The 27,894-nt window shown below is 39.4% G+C and overlaps 3 protein-coding genes across 4 annotated transcripts; 1 reads left to right on the top strand and 2 right to left on the bottom strand.

The window, feature by feature from the left end:
• Window positions 1–267: 267 nt before the first annotated feature.
• Window positions 268–4,329, bottom strand: haus7 (HAUS augmin-like complex, subunit 7). 2 transcript variants are annotated; one of them, XR_006373186.1, is made up of 9 exons: window positions 4,227–4,329; window positions 3,386–3,501; window positions 3,223–3,293; window positions 3,060–3,121; window positions 2,805–2,986; window positions 2,373–2,481; window positions 1,607–1,758; window positions 717–828; window positions 268–613 (listed from the first exon to the last, which is right to left on the bottom strand). XR_006373186.1 is itself a non-coding variant. In XM_044142716.1 (9 exons), the coding sequence occupies exons 1-9, from the start codon at window positions 4,281–4,283 to the stop codon at window positions 552–554; spliced, it is 984 nt and encodes a 327-aa protein (XP_043998651.1). In that variant the 5' UTR covers window positions 4,284–4,329; the 3' UTR covers window positions 268–551. The 2 variants fall into 2 exon arrangements, 1 of the variants encoding a protein (XP_043998651.1); XM_044142716.1 differs by having other exon boundaries at window positions 1,546–1,758.
• Window positions 4,330–5,837: 1,508 nt separating this feature from the next.
• On the bottom strand, window positions 5,838–13,595 carry LOC122845723 (tumor necrosis factor receptor superfamily member 14-like). The gene is made up of 12 exons (XM_044142153.1): window positions 13,558–13,595; window positions 13,432–13,465; window positions 11,401–11,444; window positions 9,837–9,928; window positions 8,718–8,811; window positions 8,460–8,585; window positions 7,801–7,956; window positions 7,568–7,655; window positions 7,304–7,482; window positions 7,194–7,219; window positions 7,068–7,101; window positions 5,838–6,876 (listed from the first exon to the last, which is right to left on the bottom strand). Exons 3-12 carry the CDS (start codon window positions 11,411–11,413, stop codon window positions 6,857–6,859), a joined length of 828 nt encoding a protein of 275 aa, XP_043998088.1. The 5' UTR covers window positions 11,414–11,444; window positions 13,432–13,465; window positions 13,558–13,595; the 3' UTR covers window positions 5,838–6,856.
• An 8,637-nt stretch (window positions 13,596–22,232) lies between these two features.
• LOC122845430 (ribosomal biogenesis protein LAS1L-like) lies at window positions 22,233–24,749 on the top strand. Its single transcript, XM_044141763.1, has one exon. It carries the CDS (start codon window positions 22,391–22,393, stop codon window positions 24,080–24,082), a length of 1,692 nt encoding a protein of 563 aa, XP_043997698.1. The 5' UTR covers window positions 22,233–22,390; the 3' UTR covers window positions 24,083–24,749.
• Window positions 24,750–27,894: the final 3,145 nt, after the last annotated feature.

The raw sequence follows: 27,894 nt of genomic DNA, 5'->3' as shown, positions 1-27,894 counted from the left end.
GAAAATATTTTGGATTTAATGAGATAAATCTTTATTTTTTTTATGAACTGGGGGCAAAAATTAATGTTCCGTGTCTGATCTTTTTCCATCACAAACTGTTGTATTTTATCGATCCAAGCTGACTGATGTCTGCATGTCTTGTACTGAGCTTCACTGTGAAACCCAGTGAACTGCTTTAAAGTGCTGGATTAAGCAGAAGTTTTTCAAACTACATTTTTTTTTTTTTTGTTCATAATTATTTTAAAACAAATCTGCACGAGATGCAGCTCAAACTTCAAATCTTTACTTTCATATAGTGATATATACAATTATTTACAAGTTGCAGAGTCCTGAGTGGCCCAGGATGTCTGTTAAATTGGGAGCTCTGAAAGTTGAATTGAGTTGACAGCGAAAAGCAGCGCATAACTCATGATGATGTTAACCTTTTCAAATCTTCACCAGTCTGCTCATGTTCCTCTCACTGCATGGCTTCAGACTGAGCAGCTGATCCTGATCAGGGTTTCAGGATCTGCTCCATGTCAGCGCTGTGATGATGATGATGATGATGATGGTCAGGTGTGGCGCTGTGAGCCCATGTTCTCAACGCGCTGGCTGATCTCCTCCAGTTGATCCGCTGAGGAACACAACGGTGGATATTAAACCAGGAGCAGCAAACTGCAGCCATTAATAATCACGTTCATCTTTATAGGTTTGATGCAACACGTCAGTCGACGTACGGAGGGTGCGTTTCTCTCCTCTGCTCCAGTAGCGAGGTTGTGTCTGTAGACCTTTCACCTCCTCACTCACACGCCCTGAAGCTTCACAGATTTCCTTCTGCATTTCCAGCTCCTGGATAATAACAACAGAGATGTTAACAGATTATGTTTGGTTTGGGCTCATGGTTCTTATGCTGCTGGGTCTTTTCTGTTTAATTTAAAGATGAGATGTTTTCCAAGCTTTTAATGACATTTTAGAGCACAATCAAGTAACTATGTTTCCTTCAGTTGTTAAAATGCTATATGTTAAATATGCCCGCAAAAGAAATCTGACTGAGTTGTCTTATAACTCATATATAAGCTTTTTCTGTTCATAATTTAACTTAAAATTAGACTTCTGTCTCTTTAAAAACTCCTCCTTTCTGACACTCCGTCTTCAGGAAGTCATCACAGCATGTCTCCTCTATCAAGTCTTTAACAACATTTTTACAAGCATTGCACTGAAAAGCAGCTCGTGTTATGAGCTCAGCAGATCCGCAGCTAAACCAGGTGTTTGCTAAAAGCTGCTGGCTAGTCTGAAGGAACTGAGTGAAGGAGTCATGAGGGAGGGCTGCTCTGTGAAGCAGAAGATCAGATCAAACTGCAGTTGGGGTGGAGTTGCACCTCAAAGGCAGCACAAGGCCCAGATAGGCATTTTGCACAGCTGAATGGTTGCCACAGCGATTAAAAGATTTTCCCAAACATGCAGGAATTAAGTCAACACTCTTGGTATGACATGATATAAAGCTCTAAAAAGTAGATTTATCATAGAACTTCCTCAGTTTAAAGCAGTGATATAAGAGTTTAGTACTGTGTTGCAGGCCAGCAGCTGCTGCTGCACCCTCTGGAAGAGGTGGGTCTCTGAGCTGAACCTCGGTGGTTCTCTGCTGCAGTAGATCCTCAGGTCCGTCTCGTACAGATGACTGAAGGTCATCATCTGCTGCTGGAGGTCGCCTGCTGCCAACCGCAGCGAGCGCGGCGAGAGAGCAGCCGGGTTCTCCTCGGCGCCGTCCAGGAAGTCACACTGAGAACGACAACAAGAGGCCGAGGTGAAAGTCAGAACCGCTGGCTGCTGGTGGGTTGTTTTAGGAATTCATTGCACAGCCGCCCAGTTACAACTGGGCGGCTGTAACTGGGCACTGTAAATATGAAGCTATACTGGTACATCACCGTCTTTGCTACAGTAACAATTCATTAATGCTTCAAAGTAAAAAACATTAGTTGTGCATGAATGCGTCACAAGATTTGTCAAAAATAAAGGAAATCAGAGTTTATGATCCAAAGACTGCAGTCTGACTGGGATGTTAAGGTGGAAGCTGCCAACTGTGGTGAAAACAGTGAAGTTCATGTTTCAAACAAACTAAACTGTCAGGATGCAGCAAACTACTGACTTTTTTTAGTGGTGCACCAAATGCAGTTTTCTGGCCGATCATCAATCTTAAAAATAAATCTGATCAGCTGATTTTGTGTTCGGCTGAAATAAAAAATTTTTGTCTAAAAAGTCACTAAATATAGTGACACAATCAGTAAGAGTAAAGGGGAACGGTGGCTGATTCTCAGACCCTCAAACCGATTTTATCTCATTTCTGTGCATTTTTCTCCCTCATCCAGCCAGAGTTCTCCTGCACGTAGTTTTACCTTGGACTGCAGCTGCTCCAGTTGTGTCTGAGCGGACTGCAGGAGGTCAGAAACATCTGGAAACTCTTCTCCTGGCTTAGGAGCCGACTCTGGGACTTCATACAGAGCTCTGTGGGGATTAGAGTAAGGAAAAGAGCCACTCTAACAGGAATAAACTGCAGTTTGTTAAATCACTTTTACTCTGATAATCAGTAAAAATGATTATGAGTAAAAAAGAATCCTTCTGAATGATGAAGTTTGAATGTTTACTGGTTTGAAAGTGACATTGTAAGCATTTACAATCCTTATTTGGTTGAACAAACAGTGCCTGACTGTTTCAGGGAGCCGTTTTCAGGTCTTCATTTCACACCAGCTGCATTTATTAACTGGGATGGGACCAAACAGCTGGTTTGATCTGGTCTAATAGTGCTTAACGCAGCACAGCAGACGTACTCGATGTGAGCAGGCCAGGGATCCAGCGCCGGCTGGAGCATCTGTCTGAGGTGAGGCAGGTTCTCTGCAGCAAAAACCTCACACAGCAGCGGCTCTACGTCGGTTCTGTGGCCAGCAGAACCGGCAACAAGAGACAACAGTTGCTCCAGGAGGCCAAGCTGTCGCTGAGGGCTGGCTTTACCCTGGAAGAACAGCAGTAGATGAGACGTAGAAGTTGACTCACAACATGCTGACTTTCATTAAACCTCGACTCACCTGGATCAGATCCAAGTCATCTGCTTTGCACAGCATCAGCTCCTGACCCATCGCAGCCATTTCTGCTTGCACACAACAAACAGCAACAACGAAGTGTTTAGATTAGTCTGAAACATTTTTTTTTTTTTAATGGAGTAAATTTCCCTCCGAAAGCCACGCTCACTTTTCTCTAAGCCGTCAGGATCCTTGGACTCTGCAGACATTGCTCCAGAAGTTCCAAACTTGGGGTTGATTCTGAAAAGTGAAATTATGATGAGGGACCACTGTGCATTTGTTAATGCAAAATCAATTTTCCAATGACTCGCTGAGGAGTAAGGTGCGTGTACCTGCGGCAGATCCATGTCAGGATGTCTGTGCGGAGCGGAGAGGGGCGGCAGAGCAGCTCCAGCATGCTCTCCTCCTCCTGCAGGTGCAGGTCCTGCACCAAGGGACACGACAAAGCCTCCAAAACAAAATACGATCACAAATAAGTTCCCTTTATGCACTAGAGAGGGTAGTTGGCGAGTTTCACTTGTAAATTGATTGAATAATAGTAGTAAATTGTGGACAGAATTATGCATAAAGCATCCTGTGATTAGTATTAGTTGAAATATTCATGATTACTTAAGATTTATGTTCGTTTTTAATCATGAATTATGTTTAGAATATTTCTGGTCTATATTATCTGCATTAGCGGTGTTTCCATGAGGACCAAAAATGTTCTTACCTATAAAATACATACACAATATTTTTATGAAACGATAACAGTGGTCTCTTTTCTTTTCTGGAGACAAAACACATTTATTACAGTACCTTCCCCCAGTGAGTCCTACTGCTTTTTATAAGAGGGGTTGTGAACGCCAGATTACTGCCTAATGTTAAAAGTAAAGTGCTACTTAAACAGGTCACTGAATAACAAAGCGTGTCTTTCAGGACAAAAATGACGAGCATCCTTGAATTAACTTCAAAACCTTAAGAATATGTTCAGAGTTTAGACGACGTTTCAAGTTTCTACAGACATACATCTGATTTCACAGTTAAACATGATTCACATACAAATGTATTGGAAATAACGGGGTGGTCAAAAACTGTTACTATGTTTATGTATTTAGAGCCGAACCAGTTTAAGAGAGTATCAAAACATTAAACAATGATCAACATGGTCTAACCGAAATCAACTTTATTTACCTGCAGTGAGTCATAAACACGGTGAGCAAACTGCTTCTCTGTCAAACCACCCGCCATTTTCTCACTGAATCGCAGTCCTCCACCTTCTTCTTCTTTGGTTCTATGGCGGCTGACATCCAACATTTAAATGTTTTATCGCCATCTATTGTGCTGGAGTGTGGGGACCTGATTGTTTTTTCTTATTTACCTAAACTAAATTCATATTTATGATCCAGTTTCCTTTACAAATTTGATAAATTATTTATTTTGTCACGTTTAAGTAATACCTTAATACCACACTTTCTTTTGACATCCCATTCCTAATCCATAGGCTTAAATATGAAGTTGTTCCAACCTTTGCATCTGGAACAGCTTCAACTCTTCTGGGAACATTGTCCACAAGGTTCAGGTGAGTGTTTATGGGGATTTGTGACCATTCTTCTCAAAGTGCATTTGTGAGGTCGCATACTGATGTTGAAGGAAAAGCCTGGCTCTCAGTATCACCCCAAAAGTGTTCTGCACAAAGGTGGAGCCAGTCAAGTTCATCCACACCAGACTCTGCCACCCATGTGTTACCTTCGTAAGTCCAGAACAGGCTGGTGTCTATTTCGGCTCGTTTGCTGGTAACAAGCTCGTAGGTTCTGCTCTGCTAGCGGCAAAGAAAAACGAGGAGGAGGCAGATGGAAGCTTCAGAACTTTATTCCTACTCTTGGCAAAGTGAACAACAACCACACTCCAGGCCTAGTCTCCACAAAACTTTACACACCCTTCTTCTTCTACGTACTCCTCCCATTGCTCTCTCTACCCCCCCCCCCCCTCCCCCTAATGGCTGGGCCTGTAACACATGTCTTTATGGACCTTGCTTTGTGCCATGTTGGAAAAGGAAGGGCCCAGCTCCAAACTGTTCCCCCAAAGTTGGGAACATGGAATTGTTTAAAATGTCTTGGTGTGCTAAAACATTCATTTATTTTCACTGGAACTAAGGGGGCAAGCCCAGCTCCTGAAAAACAACCCCACACCATAATCCCCTTCACTGCAACTACTAAAAAGCAGTCAGCCCAGAATCGCTCCTGGCAACACTGATCACAGATTCCTTGATCTTGGAACGTGATTTTCTCCACATTCCAGCAGTCAGAAGTTGTTCCTAATTCCATGAAGCTCTCAGCTCTCTTGAGCTAATCTGAAGGCCACATGAAGTTTGGAGTTCTGTAGTGATTGATTCTGCAGAAAGTTGGCGACCTCTTCGCATCATGTGCTTCAGCAGCTACTAACCTCGCTCCAACAGTTTACGTGGCGTACCACTTTATGGCTGAGTTGCTGTCGTTCCCAAACACTTCAACTACATATGCAGTTAAAACATATTTCAAAGATAAACTCACGTTTCTTTAAGAAAAGTAATTTTCGGGTGGAAACCTTTCCAGATAAACTCCAGTGAAGTCGCATAATTCCAAGTAAATCTGCTTGTTATTTCTCATAAAATATCCTAGAAATAATCAGTGGAGCTGAGAAGCAGGAGTCAATGTTTTTAAGAAGGAAGTACTTTCTTAAAACATAACATTGCAGAAGTTTTTAAATTGCAGTGGCATGCAAAAGTATTCACATCCCTGGACCCTTTCCATATTTTGTCACATTTACAAACACAAGCATGAAATATATTTTATTGAAATTTAATGTGAACGACCTACACAAAGTGATATACAATTGTGAAGTGGAAAGAAAATTACACATGATTAAATTTTTTTTTTCCAAACCAAAAGTAAAGTGCAAAAGTATTCAGTCCCCTTTTCTCTGAGTGCAATTAGTTGCTTTCAAAAGTTACCTGATGGCGGCTAATGATTAAGTAGAATCCATCTGTATGTAAAATAATCTCAGTACAAATACAGCAGCCTCAGAGGTTGGTTAATGTGATCTCAAAACTTGCAGATAAAAGCACTGATGAGGTTCAGCGTACTCACGTTTCTTACAAAACTGCATAAAATTTTATTTGACCTGATTTGTTGTACATTATCTATCTCCACTCTGGGTTAAAGTCACACAAACTCTGACATTAAACTGTGAGCATTAGCCTGGCCATTACCTTCCTGTGCAATTTCACTCAATTTAAATCTCCCTTATTGCTCAGTCTGGGCTTTCTTCCCTTCACTTGGATTGTCTCTGGTAGAATTTCAACTGGACCAATCAGAGAACAGAAACAGAAAATACGAACAACGATGCTGATTTTCGGCACCGTTTTAGAATTGCAGTCTGCCCATAGTTATAGCAATTTGCAGCAGATGAAGTGAACAAAGCTGTTCAGTGTGTGTTGATCACACTTCCAAGATCTGAATAAACATTAGCAGCCTCCTCTTTCACCTTGGCACTTCTCTCTTAACAGTGACGGATGGCTTTTTACAGTGTAGAATAATTTCTAGTAAACTTCTTAGCGTCGAACTGGTGCAAATGTTAGCGATTCAGTAAAATTGAAAACTTCAACAGAGTCCATGTCTCCAGGAAACAATCATTTCTCAACATCCAGGAGCCCAGATCCTCTGGAAGAAGCAAAGTGTAGAACTACAGCTGCTCTTTCTGCTCACCGGGAAAACAAAGGCTCACCATCCAGCTTGCTTCTTCCAGTTTCCCATATCAGTAATCAGTCATTTTCATCCATGTGTTTAGTTTTGGGTTTCTTGCACTGTACATAGAAATAATATAAAAAAGGCAGCAAATCGATTAAATATTGATGGAAACATCCAGAACAGCAGCTCAAGCAGAATCAGATCAGTTTGATTTATTTCTTTAGAGAAAAATCTGAGTTTTTCAAAATAATGCCCAGAAAAACAATCACTCCTGTAATATTCAAGTAAATAACAAAGTTCTTCTTACCTGATACATTCAATGACACTTGTTCTGCTTCGCCCTTTTGTGTAGAAGATAAGACAAATTACTTGGTAAAATAAATATTGGCATCAATATCTGTTCACATTACAGTACAGTTATAAACCTACTTACCCCTTGTGGTTGATTTGTACAACTGCCTGTTAAAAATGAAATGTTACAATTATTAAAACAGTAATTCTTTTTGAAATGTTAATATTTTAATTTGCATTTATTCATCTCACTTTGTTCTTTGTTTTTTTTATGTTTCCAGAGAAAAACACCACCAATCGATGCTCCAACTAAAAAAAGAACCACCACAACACTGATCACAACTCCTTTGATCTTGGAACTTTTTTCTCCACATTCAGCATCAGTTGAAGTTGTTCCTGCTTTTATCAGATGGAGGTTTTCTTTTTCACATCTGAAATAACAGAAACATGCATCCAGGTAAATCACTTGGTAAAACATGCTGCTGTGTTTATGCTGTTTGTAAGAGACCAGCTTACTGTGTGTGAGGCTGACATGAAAACATTGTTCCATTAGAAAATGATCCTCTGCTGCATTCAGAGCATTCTGTGTCTGTGGAGGCTGTTCCTGGATAAACACAAATCAGTTTAAAGTTAGAAGATTCTGATCTGATTTTTAGTTCTGATCAACATGTAACTCAGTTTATTCTTTTCAAAAGTCAGAATTGATCTAAAAATAAAAACATTTATGTGTTGAAGAAAATCAGACCAACCCATCCTGCTGATGTAATGTCCTGGTTCACAGCTCCTGTGTTTCTGTGCTACAACACAACCTCTTGATTTAAAGTCTGTACAGTAGAATCCCTCCATTGGTTCACAAACTGTGTCTACATATCGTTTACATTGTTGCTTTTCCTTCAGACCAGCTCCTGTGAACATTTACAGATTACACATGTATAGAGAAAACTAACAGCAACATGATGAACCTGAAGACATCTTTAATTAAGACAAAACAGCAGAAATATCAGAATCATTCACATGATTTATATTTGTGTTCATATAATAGCAGTCTAACATCACTAAGATTTGTCACTGTTTCTATAGAAACTATATTTCTGCATTGGAAATAAATTTGTATCAGGTGTAGAGCGACACTCCTTCCAGTCACAACATGAGTCCTTCTCATTCTGTTTAATTACATCATTAACTGAAATTAGCAAGATTAAAAGGAACAAACACATAAAGTCAGGGATGTATTTTTTTCCCCTGAAAAATAAAATAATAAAGATTTTCTGTCATCAATTATTTTTAACACACTGCAGATATTACAATAGAACTGTTTGTGGCACTGAGGAAGCAGATGTGAAACCAATTTCGTCAAACAAAACAAAACATTTAAAAAAACAAAGTTGAAGTTTCAACATAACCACACCTGAGTCGCAGGTAGAACATGGATTACATCTCTTTAGTCCGCTTGCCTGGTCCATGAAAGTCCCATCTGTGCAGGGCGAACAGGACGTAGTTTCAAACTCTGTGCAGTCGGCTTTGACTCTTTGGCCTGTCGGGAAATAAAGAGTTTCTCAATTTAAAGCGCAGGATTGTCCGTTGTATGATGAACAAACTTCAGTCAATGAGAGCTGTAACAGTTTATATCAGAATAAATCATAATTTATAACTAACTGGAACATACCAATAGGACACATAGGACAGCACTCTTCTCCTATCTTGTACTCAGTTTGAAGACAAGTGATTGAATCAACTCTGAAGTCTCTCATCAGAATCACCTGTGAAAAAGTTTTCCCAAGAATTAGAACCAGATTTCCTGCAGAAAGGCTCAAATGCCTTTTTGATTAGTTATTTAACTCTAGCAGTTCAGTTTTATGTCAACACCACATTAATTTATATCAACATTTATAATGTTAGGCTAGCTTCTAATAGTGGTCAACCATTTTTTTAACATCAGTTGCAATTGTTGAGTTTAGCTCAGTTTATCTATAAAGTTTTGATTCACAACACATTTAATCTCAAGGAACATTACAAGACTATTTATATCCAGAAAATTTAGTTCTGTCCAAACTGGATTACATGCAGATTCCTTCTGTTTTTGCTTTTCTGTCAAACCTAAAAGTTTCAGATCATAAAACATTTTAAGTATCAGACAAACATAACCTGAGTGAATGCAAAGTTGTTTTTCTAAATATAATTTATTTATTAGAAAAGTACCAGTTTGGCCAGTTGAAATCCCTTCTTTAAGACTTCTCTGACAACATAAATTATGCTAAAAGATCTCAAACAGCAACTCTTCATACACTTTGGAAATCTGTGATACTGATTTATCAGATCATCTGCCTGTTCTACCTTTAACTACAAGGCATCACAACAAACAACAGCATGATTGGCCAGCAGGCTTTGCATTTCCTTCAGAGAGTTAGACTCTTCTGGCTTTGGACGTTTTAGCACAATATCAAGTTCTTTATCATCATTCTCTTCCTCAATAATGCATGAAATTCTTAAAACAAAATATATAGTAAAATTAAAGTACATAATTTAAAAACTACTTTAAGGAGTACAAATACACAAAGAATTTGCTCAGCAAGATAAGTAAATGTAATTTATTACGTTTCACCAGGGTCAACATTTTTAGACATCTTAAAATATGTATTTTTTGTGTAGACAAAAATCATGATGAATTTGTTTTCTTAATATACAGATGTGATTATGAAAATATTAAAAGTTTAAATCAGCCAGAAAATTACCATTTTGTAAGAATGTTGTATTAAATGAACCACTGCAATATAAATAAATTTACCAGCAGCACAGGCATCGCAGCCCAAGTTTTTCTTCTTGAAATCATCCTCAGATGTAGGAGTAAACTTCTCTGGAGCTCAACAAATTCAAATCCTGCAAAAGAAAGTGAAAGTATAAAGGTGTGGTGCCCTTCAAGTATTAACAGCAATCACTACATTGAATAACCTATTCAATAACTTGAATAACACTACAATAACTTCGGTTCATTTTGTCAGCTGAATATGTCACTGGTATTATGATCAGCAAACAGCAATTATTCCCAGCTAAACTTTAGCTGTTCTGTTGTTACTAAAGTCCATGAACCCTAAAGTCCGTGACGTAGATGGACTTTGACATAAATCCTTACACACGCACACACACATATATATGTGTATATATAACAAACTTACCTTCATAAAATTTTAAACACGAAGTTTAAACGAAGTTATTTTATACGTAAATTAAACAAACTTACCTTCCGAAATAGAAACTCCGACGATTGGTTTCTCTTTCAGTTAGGCATCTTCTGCATTTGTGATGGCGTTTTAAACTTATGTTAGTATAGGGTGTCTATGGCTCGACCCATATTATTTTTAACGTCTATGGTTCGACCAGCCCAGAGCATTACGACAGAAACCTGGACTGTAGAGTCAGCAGCCTCTATTTCAACTCTCTCCAGGTGACGTATACGGTGTTCATACCTGTGTTCTTACCGAAACTGTTGCATTTTCTATTGCGCACACAGAACAGATGATAAAGTTGTCTGCGCCAAAATTATACGTTGAACTTGTGGTGTTTTATTATTTTATAAATTGAAAATGAATTTTGTTACTTCATCGTTAATTTAGAGGGTTACAGAAGAAAATAAAAGATTATAGTTCCCGTGTATTGCATGTGACTATTTTAATAATCTTTATAAGAAGACGATCACAGGTGTAAACACGATTCAACTCTCATTATAAACTGCTCTCAACAAGTAAACGTTGTGTTCGTCTCCACACATCCTGTTAAAACCCATTTCCTGTCATTGTTTCATGTTGCAAAGTCTGCTGCAAGCTCAAACCCCGCAATCCTGAATTCATCCCTCTTGCGAAACACATTGTTGCAGCTAACTGGATCACGGGTCATACAAAGCATTTACTGTTAGGAATCAGGTGTTACGTCGATTCGCATTTCCCCATCAGATACGGTCCTCGCCGCTCCGCATCGCCCAGGCGGCAAAATACGTGTCTGCACGTTATGAGCGCTTATCTAGAGGCCGCTCCGGGGTCTCTGATGGTGAAACGCGGATCAGCGTAACACCGGGTTGTTGAGTTGATTGGAATTGATTTTAGTTTCATTATTATCTTGTGTTCCGTAGTCTCATTCTTTGATTAGATCAAGTCTAGACAGTCTAGATTCTGTTTTGCTTTGAGTTATAGTGTTTCTAGTTTTCACTGGTTCCTTCCTTTCCTACCTTTCTGGAATGTTTCTGTGTTTAGATTTCCTTGTATTTATGATTTGTTTTCTGTCCCAATCTCTGTGGATTTTTTTGTAAGTTTTATAATCCTCATTTTTCAATAAACCATTTTTTTTAAATCACCTACTCCACATCTCCATCGTTCTGCTTTTGGATCCTCCATCAAGCAACCTACAAATCATGACAAAATATATTAAAATGCAAACTGAATAACCAAAATGACAACTGGCAGATCTAAATATAAGATGATTACCATTCAGTCAAGAAGTAGGTAGGAAATGATTCAAATCATTTTTTTTATCAGTTTTTATTTTAATAATATTAAAATACCACATAGAACATTATAATCTTCTCAATAATCAATTGAAAAAGTTTTAGTGATGTTAAAGGGGCATTGTAATACATTCTTTGTACTACTTTATAACTAATAACTGTAACTGTTACCTTTAGTCATAAAAATGTTATATGTCGAACATAACAAAAATTTGAATTCACAGTTTAATGCTTTAAATTGGATTTCTATCTCATTAAGAAGCTCCTGCTCTTCCCAACATTCTGTCTTCAGCACATCATCACAACAATGTTTAATTATCCCATTTGCAACTGCTCTTAGGTGCTTTTCACTGTGAACCGATTCACACAATAATCTCAGCAGACATACAGTTCCCACAGGCACTTGTTGGCTGGACAGCCTGAAATGCTTATACAGATTGAAGACAGGACTCTGGCTGGACCACTCCACAATGTTAACTTCCAGTCAAAAAATTACTTTAAACCAAAATACAGAAAAATATGGTGCTCAACTGTTTGTGTTGAATATTTACACCTTTGAGCATCCACACAATCTGTGTATGTGTCATCAACTCAATAGATAGTCTTTTTGTTAATATCAGACTTATTTCATTCAACACTACCAGAATCTATATAGTCTGGTAGTGTTGGTAGTCTATATAGTCATGTAGTTGAGGCACAGACTGTGAGAAGCAGAACATTGACTATAACAACTGTCCCAGTGTCAGAAAGTTTTCTTTCACTCTCAGCTGGGATCTGAATGAGTTTCTCATCTAAAGTTACATCTATAGTCACCGCTGAGGAGAACAACTCAACTTATGAATTCACATCTTCACCACTTTGCTACAAAGGTCACTATGATGAAGTAACTTTGTGAAAATAAAAGCATGACGTTATTTAAAAAAAGGAAATCTATTATGTACAAAGTTATCCATTCATGCCTTTTTATCTGTAAATAGGAAAACACAACAAAAACTGTAATATTAGATGGGTTTTTTTAAGATTTTCAGAATACCTAAAAACATATTAGCAATATTAACATTTTATGTCAGGTTCTTGTGGATAAAGCCACTGGTTTGATTCTGAATATGCAGGTTTCTCATAAAACTGTACAAATGACTTGGTTTCATTTCACATGGAATCATTGATTTACTGGTAGAACTTTACCCTGCAACCGGCGGGTTGCTGGTTCTATCCTGGCTCCACCTGCCTCTCTCCTTGGGTAAGACAGTTCATCTGCCTCGCCTGCTGGTGGTCAGAGGACCTGGTGGTGCTGGTGCATGGCAGCCTCGTTTCTGTCAGATTGCTCTAGCAAAGCTGTGGCCACCATCAGTTTGTGTGTGTGAATGACTGACTGTAGTCTGAAGAGCTTTGGTGCCTCTGACCTTTATAAACGATGCACAAGCACAAACCATTTACTGTCTATTACCAAGTCTAATCATTCTGGAGTACAGTCACAGATCTGATACTTCGATATTAAACAACGTTTGCTACAACTTTCTACATCATTTTCCCCTGTGCAGTGTGATGGATGAAGGGTGAGAACCATGGCTGGTGGAGAGAGGAGGTTGAGTTTTAGCTGCTCTTTCTGATCATTGTAAAAAGAACGACTCATGATCTAACTTGATTCTACTCAGACCCTGAATCATTTGATCTACAGTGATCAGTCATTTTCTTCCATGTGTTTAGTTTTGGGTTTCTTGCACTGTACATAGAAAATAAAAAAGGTACCAAATCAATTAAATATTGATGGAAACATCCAGAATAGCAGCTCAAGCAGAATCAGATCAGTTTGATTTCTTTCCTTAGAGAAAAAATCTCTCAATCGCTCCTGTAATATTCAAGTAAATAACAAAGTTCTTCTTACCTGATACATTCAATGACACTTGTTCTGCTTCGCCCTTTTGTGTAGAAGATAAGACAAATTTCTTGGTAAAATAAATATTGGTATCAATATCTGTTCACATTACAGTTCAGTTATAAACCTACTTACCCCTTGTTGATATGTACAACTGCCTGTTAAAAATGAAATGTTACAATTATTAAAACAGTAATTCTTTTTAAAATGTTAAGATTTAAATTTGCATTTATTCATCTCACTTTGGAAATATCAACAAACCAAAAACCAGACACAAACAACAATCGATGCTGCAACTAATAAAAACACCACAACACCGATCACAATTCCTGTGATGTTGGAACTTTTTTCTCCACATTCAGCATCAGTTGAAGTTGTTCCTGCTTTTATCAGATGGAGGTTTTCTTTTTCACATCTGAAATAACAGAAACATGAATCCAGGTAAATCACTTGGTAAAACAAGCTGCTGTGTTTATGCTGTTTGTAAGAGACCAGCTTACTGTGTGTGAGGCTGACATGACAACATTGTTCCATCAGAAAATGATCCTCTGCTGCATTCAGAGCATTCTGTGTCTGTGGAGGCTGTTCCTGGATAAACACAAATCAATTTAAAGTCAGAAGATTCTGATCTGATTTTTAGTTCTGACCAACATGTAAGTCAGTTTATTCTTTTCAAAAGTCAGAATTAATCTAAAAATAAAACATTTATGTGTTGAAGAGAATCAGACCAACCCATCCTGCTGATGTAATGTCCTGGTTCACAGCTCCTGTGTTTCTGTGCTACAGCACAACCTCTTGGTTTAAAGTCTGTACAGAAGAATCCCTCCATTGGTTCACAAACTGTGTCTGCAGTTAGTTTACATTGTTGCGTTTCCTTCAGACCAGCGCCTGTGAACATATAAAGATTACACATGTATAGAGAAAAGTAGTACCAACACAGTGAACCTCATTTAAATGAGACAGAATAGTTTCTCCAAGTGAATGAAAAGAGACATCTCAATAAATGATTTGCAGTCGTGTTCAAAATAATAGCAATCCAAAAATCACTAGACAGATCAATTCATTCACACATATTGTCACACTCATGGAGGTCAGCTGCATTGTAACTACAGCTGCCCTGAGGCAGACTGACAGAGGCGAGGCTACAATGTACCTGTGTCACGACACTCAGGGAAAGTGAGTGAAGTGTCCTGCCCAGGGACACAACAGCTGTGCAGGGATTCAAACCAGCAACCACCCAGTTACAGGACAAAATCCTACCAACATTACCCTAAAAAATGATATTCCTACATGGTAAATAATGTTGTGACAGAAAACCAAACACCCAGCAGCAATGGTGATTCTAGGAAACTTTACATTGCAAGGGTAAATGTGTGGCAAGAGGTGAAGGCAGGATAAAGTATGTAAATACAATTAACAAAACGTCCACAAAATCACTTTAAAACTATCTATTGTATCACTGCCTCTTTATGCTAAAGTGAGACCTCCTTTTTATACACAAGTTTTGTTGATTTAATGTTATATTCTATCTGGTTTGGCTGTGAAATCAATCTCATGGAGGCGTCAGTGAAACTTCAACCACTGAAATAACAAACCCCAAACCTTTTCCTTTTTTTATTGAGCTATTAGCTAGCAACCAGAACAGGAGCATCTAGTTTATATACTTTAGAAACTGTAGAGTCCTTCTTATTCATCGTCAGAAAACACTGATTTGGGGGGCGTGGCCAGCTTATTTGCTTAAGAGTGACAGAGCCTTAAAACAGCTCATTCTGAAAGGATCTAAAATAGGCAAACCTGAAAGGTGAAATGTCATCATTTGAGAATAATTTTGTGCAAAAAATGTAATTAATATGTTGTACATAGCCCACACCTATCATAAGAAGAAAGCATAATAGATCCCCTTAAAGAAAAAAATATAATAATCACAGCAGAATGGATGTATTAGAGCTGTGACTTTCAGCAAATATTTCATTTATTGCAAACTTAACATGTAGAACTGTTTCTGCCCAGCTGTGGATTCTGTGTAATTAAATAATTAACTGAAAGTAGCATGTTGAGCAACAACAATAGTTAAATCAGTGAGGACATTTTATCACATTTATTGTGAGATAAAAGCCATTCTGAAGATTTTAGGTAATACTCAACTTTTTTTAATTCACTGCAAATATTTTGAACACGACTGTTTGTGGTTGTAAACATATTTTCTTATGAAAAATAAAATAAAATAAAATAAGAAGAATACAAGTTGAAAAGTAACACAGTCAAGTACCTGAGTCACAGGTAGAACATGGATTACATTTCTTTAGTCCGTTTGGCAGGTCCATATACGTCCCATCAGAACATCTCTGGCAGGATGTAGCTTTAAACTCTGTACAGTCTATTCTGACTCGACTGCCTGTTGAGAAATAAACAGTTTATCATTTTAAAGAGCAGGATGGTCCATTGCATGATGAACAAAATTGAGGTAATGAAAGCAGCTTAACTGAAACAGAGTCTGTATCAGAATAATCAGTAATTTATAACTAACAGGAACATACCAGCAGGACACAAAGGACAGCACTCTTCTCCTATCTTGTACTCAGTTAGATGACATGTGACTGAATCGACTCTGACGTTTCTCAATAGAATCATCTGTGAAGAGAAAGAACAGTTTTTCTATCACTAATTGTTGTCCTTGTTTTGATGACTTCTTTTAGCAGTTCTATGTCAGCGCCACATTAATAGCTGGACAGACAAACATTTAATTTGTTATTTTTGAAGCACTGAAGATTTTTGAAGATTACAAAAGTCTGATTCACCTCAAGGTTACAGTCACAGTCATTTACAAAGTTCCTTCTCTTTACCACTTACATTTACAACAAAATAAAAACAGAACACAAAGAGTACTACTTTGAAAATATGTTACTTTTATGTACAAAACCATAAGGAAATTATATAGCAAACAGACACTTCCTGAAAGATGAAAACTCTTTTTACTAATTCTTATCAATCCAAAACTCATGCAAATTGTATTTGGTTAACATATGACACTCATTTTGACCATAACATTTTGAACTTGTTCAGCTGAAAATGAATTGAGAATGTTAATATTTCCATCTGAAAGATTTCATTAACACACCTTGTCCATTCTTGTACAGACGGTGTGTAAATAAATTAATAAATTATTTCTTAAAAAATTTGTTTTCTTAAAATATGCAGATAGATGTGACTATGAAGATATTCAAAGTTTAAATTAGTCAGGAAATTACCATTTTGTAAGAAGCAATGTTGTATTAAATGATCCACTGCTATATCATAAATAAATTTACCAGCAGCACAGGCATTGCAGCCCAAGTTTTTCTTCTTGAAATCATCCTCAAATGTAGGAGTAAACATCTCTGGAGGTAAAAAATCAAAATCCTGTAAAAGAAAGTTAAAGTATAAAGGTGTGGTGTCCTTCAAGTATGAACAGCAATCACTACATTTTCCCCAAGCTCAAGATAATACGGCAAGAAAGGTATTTATTCCAATTAAATACTGTTTAATTTAATTCCAAATAAAATCCGCTTGTGTTCACCTTGGTGCGGGTGAATTTCTGCGCCACGGTGAACACGTGACCATTTCCAACAACCTTGTTAGACATAGAAATGGACATAAAAAAGGAAATGAACTTTATTCTCGTTGTGTCACACAGTGATTGGTTGTGTGACACCAAACTGAGAGCTTGGTGCAAAAACTCGCAGAGCCTGAGTCAGGAAAACATACTTCCTCTGTGGGACCCACTGCTCCTCATGGGACCAAAGCCTGGTCCCCACAACGAGAAACGCTCTTTTTTAGGTCAGAGGTTAGATTTAGGACTAAGCTGTGAAGTAAGTTTTGTTTAGGATTAGGATAAGGGTAAAGTTTAGGCTGTAGAAATGAATGGAAGTCAATGGTAAGTCCCCACAAAGATAGCCACGCAAACATGTGTGTGTGTGTGTGTGTGTGTGTGTGTGTGTGTGTGTGTGTGTGTGTGTGTGTGTGTGTGTGTGTGTGTGTGTGTGTGTGTGTGTGTGTGTGTGTGTGTGTGTGTGTGTGTGTGTGTGTGTGTGTGTGTGTGTAAGGATTCAATTTATAATCAATCTGGGTAATACACGAATTCCCAACACAAGTGACTCCATAATCAGCTGATAAAATTAATCGAAGATATTTTACATGTAAAGAAAGCAAACTTACCTTCACAAATATAAACACCGACGATTGGTTTCTCTTTCAGTTTCCTCTGCATTTGTTATGGCGTTTTAATGTTAAGTTAGTATAGGTTGTCTATGGCACGACCCATATAGTCGTGCCATAGACCCATATTACTCTTATAGTAATACTATAATATTATTTTTTATGTCTATCGATCGACCAGTCCAGAGCGTGACAGCAGAAGATGACTGTATTGTCGGCTACCTAGCTGAACGCTCTGCAGGTGACGTGTTCAGGTGTACCTGTGGATTTTCCAAGGCTTTAATTTGCTGTTCCGCACATGGAGCAGTAGGAGGTGAACAAGCTGAGCGCCTCAATTCCAACCCATGATGCGTTGAACTTACGGTGATTTATCTTTTTGAAAAGTGAAAATGAGTTTTGTTACTTCATCATTAAGCAGAAAATAACAGATTCATAATTCCCATGTATTGCACGTGTTTATTTCAACAACCTTAATTAAAAGGTAGTTGTAAACTTGGTGTAAACTTGTTTCATGTAAATATCAACTTTCAAGTACATTGTTGCAGCTGACCGGGTCACACGAATGGGTCATATTAGGTAGGCTGCTTACTGTTAGCTGGGCCGGATTTTAGCAGGGGCTTACCGGGGCTGCAGCCCGGGGCCCCGGCATTTCGGGGGCCCCGAAGGATGTTTTATATTTTTGTGAATGGATAGTGTCAGAATTTAATCAATCACTGCATGATTTTGACAGCACCGATGAAAAATGTTCCAATTTGTTCTGGCAAACGTCCGTCTTGAATGCTTGCTTGTTATTGGTCCACTTTTGACGCATCTTACGCATTGGGGAGGAGGAGGAATATTATTTTTACAATGGCGGACAAATAAATATGACAGCGGAGCGCAGAAAAGAAGGAAGAGAAAAGAAAAGAGCATAAAGAGGCATAATCAAATGCCTAAACTGACAGGCTTTTTAAACCTGTTAGCGGAGATGGAGCAGAAACCTTATTATCCCCGCCTCAAATTTAGCTATGCTAAAACTAAGATCCCGCCAGAACCTTTAACCGTGACTGAGTCGGTGGCTGGACTGGCGTCTGGAGTCAGAGTCGGTGAAGCGGATCTTCTTCCGCAGATGGAAAGACGACTGTGGATCCGCAGTACCGATCCGGCGCATTTAAATTGACGAGTCTTCTAATAGCTTACTGAGCTGAGCGAGGACCGGAGAGCTGTCAAAATATGAATGTTGGCTTTCAAGCATCAGAACGGGTGTACAAGCATCAAAGCACTTCCAAATCTCACTTTAAACGCAAGATGTTAAATGGTGAGTATATCGAAGACCGTGGCTGCTCTATCCATCCACCGAGCTGCATTATTGTTTTGCATACCGCATTTTCAGCAATGCTAATACTCAGTCAAACTTTGAAACTGGTTTCAGTGACTGGAAGCACAACTGAAAGCAAATGCCTAAACTTTAATCAATCCTTCAGCATGATTTTGACTTACCTGTGTTCCAATATTTTCTGAAAACTACAGTATGCCTTGAATCTCTTTTATCTAGAAGATATTGTTTATATCCATGTTCTGTCTGACTGGCAGAGAAGCAATATTTTTTACATTTATTTCCTCCACTATTTACCAAGAACTTTAAAACCAAAGAAACAGTTTGAGTTTTGATATATTCAAAATTGTACTTATATGAACTTTTTAAATGCTGGGGATATTTGTATAAATATTGTTTTATCCCGCTTTGCTTTGTAAAAGTATATTTGAGCATTGCACTTTCTTGCACTCAATCTGTTTTATAGTTTGTGACTGAGTCCAGGCAACAATAACTATTCAGTGATTTTATTTTGTGATGCAAGCATCATATTCTAGTTTCAACCCCAACATGTGGTTTATCTTTCTAGAAAAGAGTTCAGAGTTGTTTGTAGTTTGGGACAACTGGCTTATTAAAGGTGTAAGGTGTCAAAAGCTTACTGTCTGGTCATTTTCTGCATCCTCTAAAATCAAAACATATATATATTTATATATATATTTTTTTTACAAGCATCAGGGCCCCATCTCCTAAATCTCGGCCCTGCCGTTAACCATAAGATGTTAAATGCTGGAGATGTCTCGATACAGCAGTCCCACCCACTCTACAAACCTCCCGGTGGGTGTCATATTTAAATATGCATGGCATTTTCAGCAATGCTAATATCAGTCAAACTATAAACTGGTTTCGAACACACAGGTCTTTTCATTCTGAAAGATAGCCTTTTAAAAAATCTCATGGTTCGCTCTCTTCTGGACTACCTAAGCCTCATGGGAAAACACATAACAACATAACAGCACACCTCTAACCGCTACAATATTTTAGTAAATACGCTGAAGAACGGCAAACACTTGGAAGGCGACGCCTAACAGCTAAAGGCACTGGAGCCTCATCATGGTGGGTTCGTCCAGCTGAGTTTTGATATATTCCACTTGTACTTATATGAACTTGTAAATGCTGGGGATATTTGTATAAATATTGTTTTACTCGCTTTGCTTTGTAAAAGTATATTTGAGCATTGCACTTTCTTGCACTCAATCTGTTTTATAGTTTGTGTTGAAGTCCAGGCAACAATAACTATTCAGTGATTTTATTTTGTGATGCAAGCATCATATTCTAGTTTCAACCCCAACATGTGGTTTAGTCTTTCTAGAAAAGAGTTCAGAGTTGTTTGTAGTTTGTGACAACTGGCTTATTAAAGTTGTAGGTTGTCAAAACTTACTGTCTGGTCATTTTCTGCTCATCCTCTAAAACAAAACAAAACATATATATATTTATATATATATATTTTTTTTTTACTCTAGCCCAGGGGCCCCCATCCTGACTCCAGCCCAGGGGCCCCCATCCTCCTAAATCCGGCCCTGCCGTTAACCATAATTCTGCTGGAGATGTCTCGATACAGCAGTCCCACCCACTCTACAAACCTCCCGGTGGGGTGTCATATTTAAATATGCATGACATGTTCCCAAAAGGGAGAAGGCAGGTATCAGTAAAATATAATGGCGAACACACAGGTCTTTTCATTCGGACAGATAGCCTTTTCGCTCATGGTTCGCTCTCTTCTCTGCCGCTAAGCCTCATGGGAAAACACATAACAACATAACAGCACCCTCTAACCGCTACAATATTTTAGTAAATACGCTGAAGAACGGCAAACACTTGGAAGGCGACGCCTAACAGCTAAAGGCACTGGAGCCTCATCATGGTGGGTTCGTCCAGCTGAGTTTTGATATATTCCACTTGTACTTATATGAACTTGTAAATGCTGGGGATATTTGTATAAATATTGTTTTACTCGCTTTGCTTTGTAAAAGTATATTTGAGCATTGCACTTTCTTGCACTCAATCTGTTTTATAGTTTGTGTTGAAGTCCAGGCAACAATAACTATTCAGTGATTTTATTTTGTGATGCAAGCATCATATTCTAGTTTCAACCCCAACATGTGGTTTAGTCTTTCTAGAAAAGAGTTCAGAGTTGTTTGTAGTTTGTGACAACTGGCTTATTAAAGTTGTAGGTTGTCAAAACTTACTGTCTGGTCATTTTCTGCTCATCCTCTAAAACAAAACAAAACATATATATATTTATATATATATTTTTTTTTTTTACTCTAGCCCAGGGGCCCCCATCCTGACTCCAGCCCAGGGGCCCCCATCCTCCTAAATCCGGCCCTGCCGTTAACCATAATTCTGCTGGAGATGTCTCGATACAGCAGTCCAACCACTCTACAAACCTCCCGGTGGGGTGTCATATTTAAATATGCATGGCATATATATGTTCCCAAAAGGGAGAAGGCAGGTATCAGTAAAATATAATGGCGAACACACAGGTCTTTTCATTCGGACAGATAGCCTTTTCGCTCATGGTTCGCTCTCTTCTCTGCCGCTAAGCCTCATGGGAAAACACATAACAACATAACAGCACCCTCTAACCGCTACAATATTTTAGTAAATACGCTGAAGAACGGCAAACACTTGGAAGGCGACGCCTAACAGCTAAAGGCACTGGAGCCTCATCATGGTGGGTTCGTCCAGCTGAGTTTTGATATATTCCACTTGTACTTATATGAACTTGTAAATGCTGGGGATATTTGTATAAATATTGTTTTACTCGCTTTGCTTTGTAAAAGTATATTTGAGCATTGCACTTTCTTGCACTCAATCTGTTTTATAGTTTGTGTTGAAGTCCAGGCAACAATAACTATTCAGTGATTTTATTTTGTGATGCAAGCATCATATTCTAGTTTCAACCCCAACATGTGGTTTAGTCTTTCTAGAAAAGAGTTCAGAGTTGTTTGTAGTTTGTGACAACTGGCTTATTAAAGTTGTAGGTTGTCAAAACTTACTGTCTGGTCATTTTCTGCTCATCCTCTAAAACAAAACAAAACATATATATATTTATATATATATATATTTTTTTTACTCTAGCCCAGGGGCCCCCATCCTGACTCCAGCCCAGGGGCCCCCATCCTCCTAAATCCGGCCCTGGCTATCCGCCATAATAGAGAAGAAAAAGTACAATAGCAAAGGTTTTTATTTTTTTGTCATGTGGTCCACACTCCTTACCAGTTGGTGGCGGTAATGCTCACCCAACGTTTTTTGCCAGCCGCCAATAAAAATCAAGAAGAAGAAGAATCGCAAAGAAGAAGAATAGGGCCGTAAACCATTTCATGCCTCGTTTCCGTACTCGCCGTGTTTTTAGCTCCAGTGTATCAGAAGAATCGGTGTTGTGTTGAACTCTTTCCGTGGTTCTGCAGCGCCTCCGCCATGAAGAAAAGCAGCTCGGAGAAGAGGCGCCATGTGGTGGCCTGGGTCAACAAGGCAGAGTGGGACCAGGTCCTGGACCACCTCTACTCCAAGGATCCCGCCCTGCAGAGGTTCGCTCTGCAGAGGGTCTCAGCATGGAGGGGTCGGTATGCCCACAACACGCCCGTGGCTGTGGACTGCACGGCCGACCTGGTGCGTGGCCAGGTCCTGGACCGGTCCGGACAGCTGAGCGGAGACGACCTGGTCCTGCTGTATGGGGCGGCCCTGGTCCGGTTTGTGAATCTGATCACCGAGAGGCAGCAGGGGAGGAAAGCCCGGCCGCTGAGGCGGCTGGCCGGGAAGCTCAACATCCCGGAGTGGCTGGTGGACCTGCGGCACGACTTCACCCATAAGAAGCTGCCCACGCTGAAGTGGTGCCGGAAGGGATGCAAGGTGGTTCTGGAGTGGCTGCAGCAGGAGTACTGGTCCAGGCAGCTGGGAGGGGGCGCAGGTGAGGACTGGGAGTCAGACTCTGATGGAGAGGAGGAGGAGGATGGTGAGCTGAGGCAGCAGGAGAGCAATCTGCTGAGCAGGCAGAAGGAGATGGAGGCCTACAAGACCACCCGGGACCTCCTGATCTCCTATGAGAGAGAGCGGTACCAGAGTCTGGATGGGGCTCAGGGGGACCGGGGCATGGCTCCCCTTGCAGACATGAGCTGGTTGCTGGGGGAGATCAAGCAGTTGTCTTTGGACTCCAGCGATCTGCTGGTCGATGTGTTGTTGGAGGACGGGTTTCTGGTACCGACAGCCGAGCAGCTGGAAACGTTAGGCTGTGATCCGTTTGAGACCTCCGTCTCCCCTGAACCAAGAGTCCCTCAGCCCATCCAACGGTTCTGGCTGCCCCTGCTGAAGATGCTCAACTCACCCTCGTTCATCCAGCTGCTCCTGGAGAAGCTGTTCGTGGAGCTGAAGGTGGCAGCCACCGAGCAGACGGACCTCAGGGTGTTCTACCTCTCCGCCTGGGCCTCGGAGATCCTCCTGTGCAACAGCAACAAGTTCGTGTTCCGCTTCGAACGGAAGACGCAGAAGAAGGCCCGGATGAAGGACAAGATCTTCATGAACCGCATCCAGCTGCGGTGGCAGCAGCTGCTGTCGGCCTGCCTGGACGCTCCTTGCGGCTCCACGCCTCACCTGCTGCAGCTCATCCTGGACGACATGGAGCACCCGCTGCCTCAGGACACCCAGCAGAAGCTACTCCAGCTCTGCTCCATCTACACCCAGACCCCCGCCGTGGAGTTCAGCCTCCCCCGGGAGCAGAAGCATCAGCCCATATACACCCTGGAGAGCCTGCACGAGAAGCGGCGGCAGCAGCTGAGGCGCAGCGGGGAGACGAGCGAGTCCGGTGACCTTCAGCAGATAGATGTTCAGGCGGAAAAAGCCAAAGTGCTCAGAGGTTCTCCGTGGCAGGTGTGTTCCGATAAGGTCTTATGGAAGAACTTTCCTCTCGGGAAGGTTCCTGGACAGTCGGACGACCCGTCGTCCCTCATGGTGGAGACCTACTCAACGATGACGGTCTGTGAGCAGCCGGTAGAGATGGAGAGCAGCCGGGGACAGAACGCCCCGGGGGTCCCTGGACCCGCTAGGGCCACAGAAGGTCTCATCTGGAACCAAAGTGATGTCAACAGACTGAAATGTGGACTGAAGCTGTTTTGAGTTGTGCTGTTCAGCAGATAAATTAGCTGGGGAATCCACAAATACCAACTTGGTACGCAGAATGAAAGTATGTTGTCAGTTATCAGTTCAGTTCATGAATAACTAACTGGATGTGAGTATAGAAAGCTGTTAAAGTGCCACCTTCTGTTTATGGTTCACACATCAAATATTCACCTTTTAATACGGTGGCATAATTTTATTCACCATGAAAAGCCGCTGGCTCTGTTCCACAATTATAAAATAACAATTTCTTGGTATAAATGCTGCAACTGTGCTGTCAAAAATGACTAATCAGTTAGGAAAAGACAATGTTGCCAAATATACCGTATTAAACACAACACAGCTGCAACCCTGATGGGAAAACTCCTGATGCTTTTAATGTGTTTAATGATGCCAACAAACATTGAACATGTCCTTTATCTAGTCTCTGGTTTGGATTATTGTAGATCCTGGAACTGTTGGGTCACTGCGACGATGATCTGGACTTTGGTGGGGAACACAAGTTTTTATTTTAACTTTTTTGTATTAAGTTCTTTCACATGATGACTTGGGTAAAAACAAGTAGTGTGGTATAGTTCACTTTCTTTTGTACACTGTGGAATAAATGCTGTTTTTATACAGAGAAAAAAATTGTGTTGCCAATAAAAGAAGAATGGTGGTTGATCTGCTTCCTGGACAAACTTCTCAATATGGTGGTGGGACAAGACAAGAACAGAAAGGAGTTAAATGAATATGTTATGGAAAGAGAGGGCTGGGATTAAAACTGAGAAGGTAGATAAAAAAATTATTAACCCAAAGAATTATTAGTTTTAAAATAGGAACATGGTCCAGTTAGGTCATCACATGAAAAATGGAACTCCTCATAGCTGCATTTTTAGTCTGTTATTTACAGTCATATTTTAGTCATATGAACAACTCCATCACTTTCTTGATTATTCAGCGGTGATTGTTATTTGGATGGGGGAAGAATTGTTAGACATTACAGAATGTAGAATTCCTTATAAATATTCATCCAAAATGAAAGTTGCTGTACATAAGTTGTTAAGTCTCCAAATTAATTAAAAATCATGGGAATGTAATGAACTAGAAAGAATGGATAGTTTTAAATATTTGGGTCTCTTATCGTTTGATAAAAGACTCACATGTACCCTTAATATCCTGTTTTGTCACAATGTGAAAATTCAGGTGGAACAACAGTAAGTTACAAGTGGCTCTTTTGGTTCACTTGACATATTAAATGATGAAATATTGTCCTGTGTTTTGTTAGTTTTGTTTCATTAGTTATTTTTTTCTGTGCCTTGATAAAAAAAACAACCACTGGCTCTCCAGGTAAATTTGGTCTAGGACTACTACAGTGAAGATGAAGGGGACAAAGTTTTGTAAAATGAAGAATGGAATAGGGATTAAAATAATTTGGAGTGCATGTAAGTGACACCTTTATCTAGTCTCTGGTTTGGACACCACTTACATGCACTGGTGTCACTTGTCATGTTCTTGTCAGTACATGACAAGAATTATGTCCAACAGTGTTTTGGCCTATAAGATCAATATAGACTTTTGGATCCATAAATATAAATGTGATTTCAGATTTTAAAAGAAAAGAGGCAAACAACTGATATTTGCCAAGAGATTCAGAATCATATCAATAATAAAAATAGTAATCATTTGCAATTTTTCAAATTTACATATATACTTTATTATTTATATTTTTATTTAGAAAGACAAATTTCCATCACATTCATTGATTACAGCTTTTCCCATTTAAGATCGTACATGAGTATACCGGAATGTTTAAATGAATTTTTCCATACTGTCTTTCTAGTATTTTTACAGACTATTTCTAATTTTAATTGTAAACAATAACAAAAAATGAACAGAATTGAACAATAATGGGGATTGCACCATCTCAAGCAATAAAAAAACAACAACACAAGAATATACAAGGGTGGGGAACATACTTCTCAAGAACAGTCAAATGAAGTCAGATCTAGTCGGTTTTACATACTCGGTCCATTTGGTCCAGATCTTATAAAACTTTCCCTTTTCAACTTGGAGGCAAAAAGAAATCTTTTCCATAACATAAATCTGGTGAACAATTTCAATCCATTCATCGATAGTGGGTGGATCTGGTTTTAGCCATTTCCTTGTGATGGCTTTCTTACTGGCTGCCAGAAGTATTGCCAGGAGTTTTTTGTCTGCATTTGTCCATGTGTCCAAATGTAAGTTACCCAAGTACAACGTTTCACATTTGAATGGCATCTTTACATTAAATACATTTTCAATATGTTTGTGGAACTCTTCCCAGTATGGTGTTATTACTTGGCACTCCCAAAAAACATGGAAGTGGTTGGCTCCTTTAGACCCACAGAGCCTCCAGCAGGCGTCATTGTTGTTTTGATATCGTCTCTGAATGGGTGTAACAAAAAATCGTGCGACATTTTTCCAACAAAACTCCCGCCATGTGTTCGATCCAGTTGAGACCCACTGCAGTTGACATATTTCTTCCCAGCCTTCTTGTGAGATTTTAACCTTAATTTCCTTTTCCCATTTCCTCTTTATGTATTCTGTATTCTCATGTTTAGACAACTGTATGGCATTATATAACTTAGAGATAATTCTACTGTCTGAACTGGGTTTAATTAGTGATAGAAATGTCTCCATGAAACTTGAATCACTCTTTCTCAGCCCCTCTTTAAAATTACTATTAAAATAATATCTCACCTGCAGGTACCTAAAAAAATCATCTTTCTCCAGTCCATGATCCTTCTGTAGGGTTTCAAAACTCTGAAATATCCCATTATGGACAAATGAATAATAGGTAGTTAATCCTTTTGAGATCCATAACTTAAATCTATTATCAATCCTATTAGGTGCAAAATCTGAATCGTAGGCACACCACCTCATAATTTTAGATGTTTTTCCTATTCTGCAGATTTTAGCCAATTCCTGCCAGGACCTGAGAAAACTACCTGTAATGGAGTCTTCTGGAATCTGCTGTTCCTCTTGTAATTTATGATCACCAAGTAGGGCTGTTATTGGGATTCCTCTTATTGTTGTGCCTTCTATTTCCTTCCATGCTGCGGTGTATGATGGTGAGCACAGGCAGACTAAAGATCTCAGCTGGGCTGCGTGGTAGTAATCCTGCAAACAGGGAAGGCCCATTCCACCCTTTTCCTTTTTTAGTTGTAAAGTTTTAAACTTAATTCTGGCCTTTTTACCCTGCCATAAATATCTCGCTATTAATCTATCCCATTCTGAGAACTGTTTAGGTGGGATTCTGACGGGTAGACTTTGAAATAAGTACAGTAGTTGTGGAAGGAGAGTCATTCTGATGGATTCTATCCGGGAGCTCAAACCCAAAAAGGGAATAACATTCCATCTATGTAAATCTGATTTTATTTTCAAATTTAGTGGGCCATAATTTATATCAAACAGTTTTGAGAAGTCCCTCGGTAGTGACACACCCAGATATTTGATAGACTCAGCCTCCCACTTCCAGTTGTACACAGTCTTAATTGAAGACGGTGGATCATAGTTAAATGTTAATACTTGAGTTTTATTTATGTTAATTTTGTAACCAGAAATTAAACTAAACTCTTCGAGTAACTTCATCAGTTTTGGGATTGTTTGTGTGGGCCTGGGCCGGATTTTAGCAGGGGCTTACCGGGGCTGCAGCCCGGGGCCCCGGCATTTCGGGGGCCCCGAAGGATGTTTTATATTTTTGTGAATGGATAGTGTCAGAATTTAATCAATCACTGCATGATTTTGACAGCACCGATGAAAAATGTTCCAATTTGTTCTGGCAAACGTCC

Source organism: Gambusia affinis, linkage group LG01 (genome assembly GCF_019740435.1).
Source record: "Gambusia affinis linkage group LG01, SWU_Gaff_1.0, whole genome shotgun sequence".
Taxonomy (NCBI): Eukaryota; Metazoa; Chordata; class Actinopteri; order Cyprinodontiformes; family Poeciliidae; genus Gambusia; species Gambusia affinis.
Note: the sequence above shows the minus strand (reverse complement) of the source record. Positions and strands in the feature narration are given on the sequence as shown.

What these genes read in the sequence shown, in the direction of transcription:
- haus7 (XM_044142716.1), bottom strand. Translation starts at nt 4,283, where the DNA reads ATGGCGGGTGGTTTGACAGAGAAGCAGTTTGCTCACCGTGTTTATGAC. An exon ending in GTGTTTATGACTCACTGCAG is followed by an intron (nt 3,502 to 4,226) that starts GTAAATAAAGTT and finishes TTTGTTTTGGAG; the next exon opens with GCTTTGTCGTGTCCCTTGGT. An exon ending in AGGAGAGAAACGCACCCTCC is followed by an intron (nt 614 to 716) that starts GTACGTCGACTG and finishes TGTGTTCCTCAG; the next exon opens with CGGATCAACTGGAGGAGATC.
- LOC122845723 (XM_044142153.1), bottom strand. An exon ending in ATGTTCTACCTGCGACTCAG is followed by an intron (nt 7,957 to 8,459) that starts GTGTGGTTATGT and finishes AAATGTTCACAG; the next exon opens with GAGCTGGTCTGAAGGAAAAG. An exon ending in TAAAAAAAACAAAGAACAAA is followed by an intron (nt 7,220 to 7,303) that starts GTGAGATGAATA and finishes CATTTTTAACAG; the next exon opens with GCAGTTGTACAAATCAACCA.
- LOC122845430 (XM_044141763.1), top strand. Translation starts at nt 22,391, where the DNA reads ATGAAGAAAAGCAGCTCGGAGAAGAGGCGCCATGTGGTGGCCTGGGTC.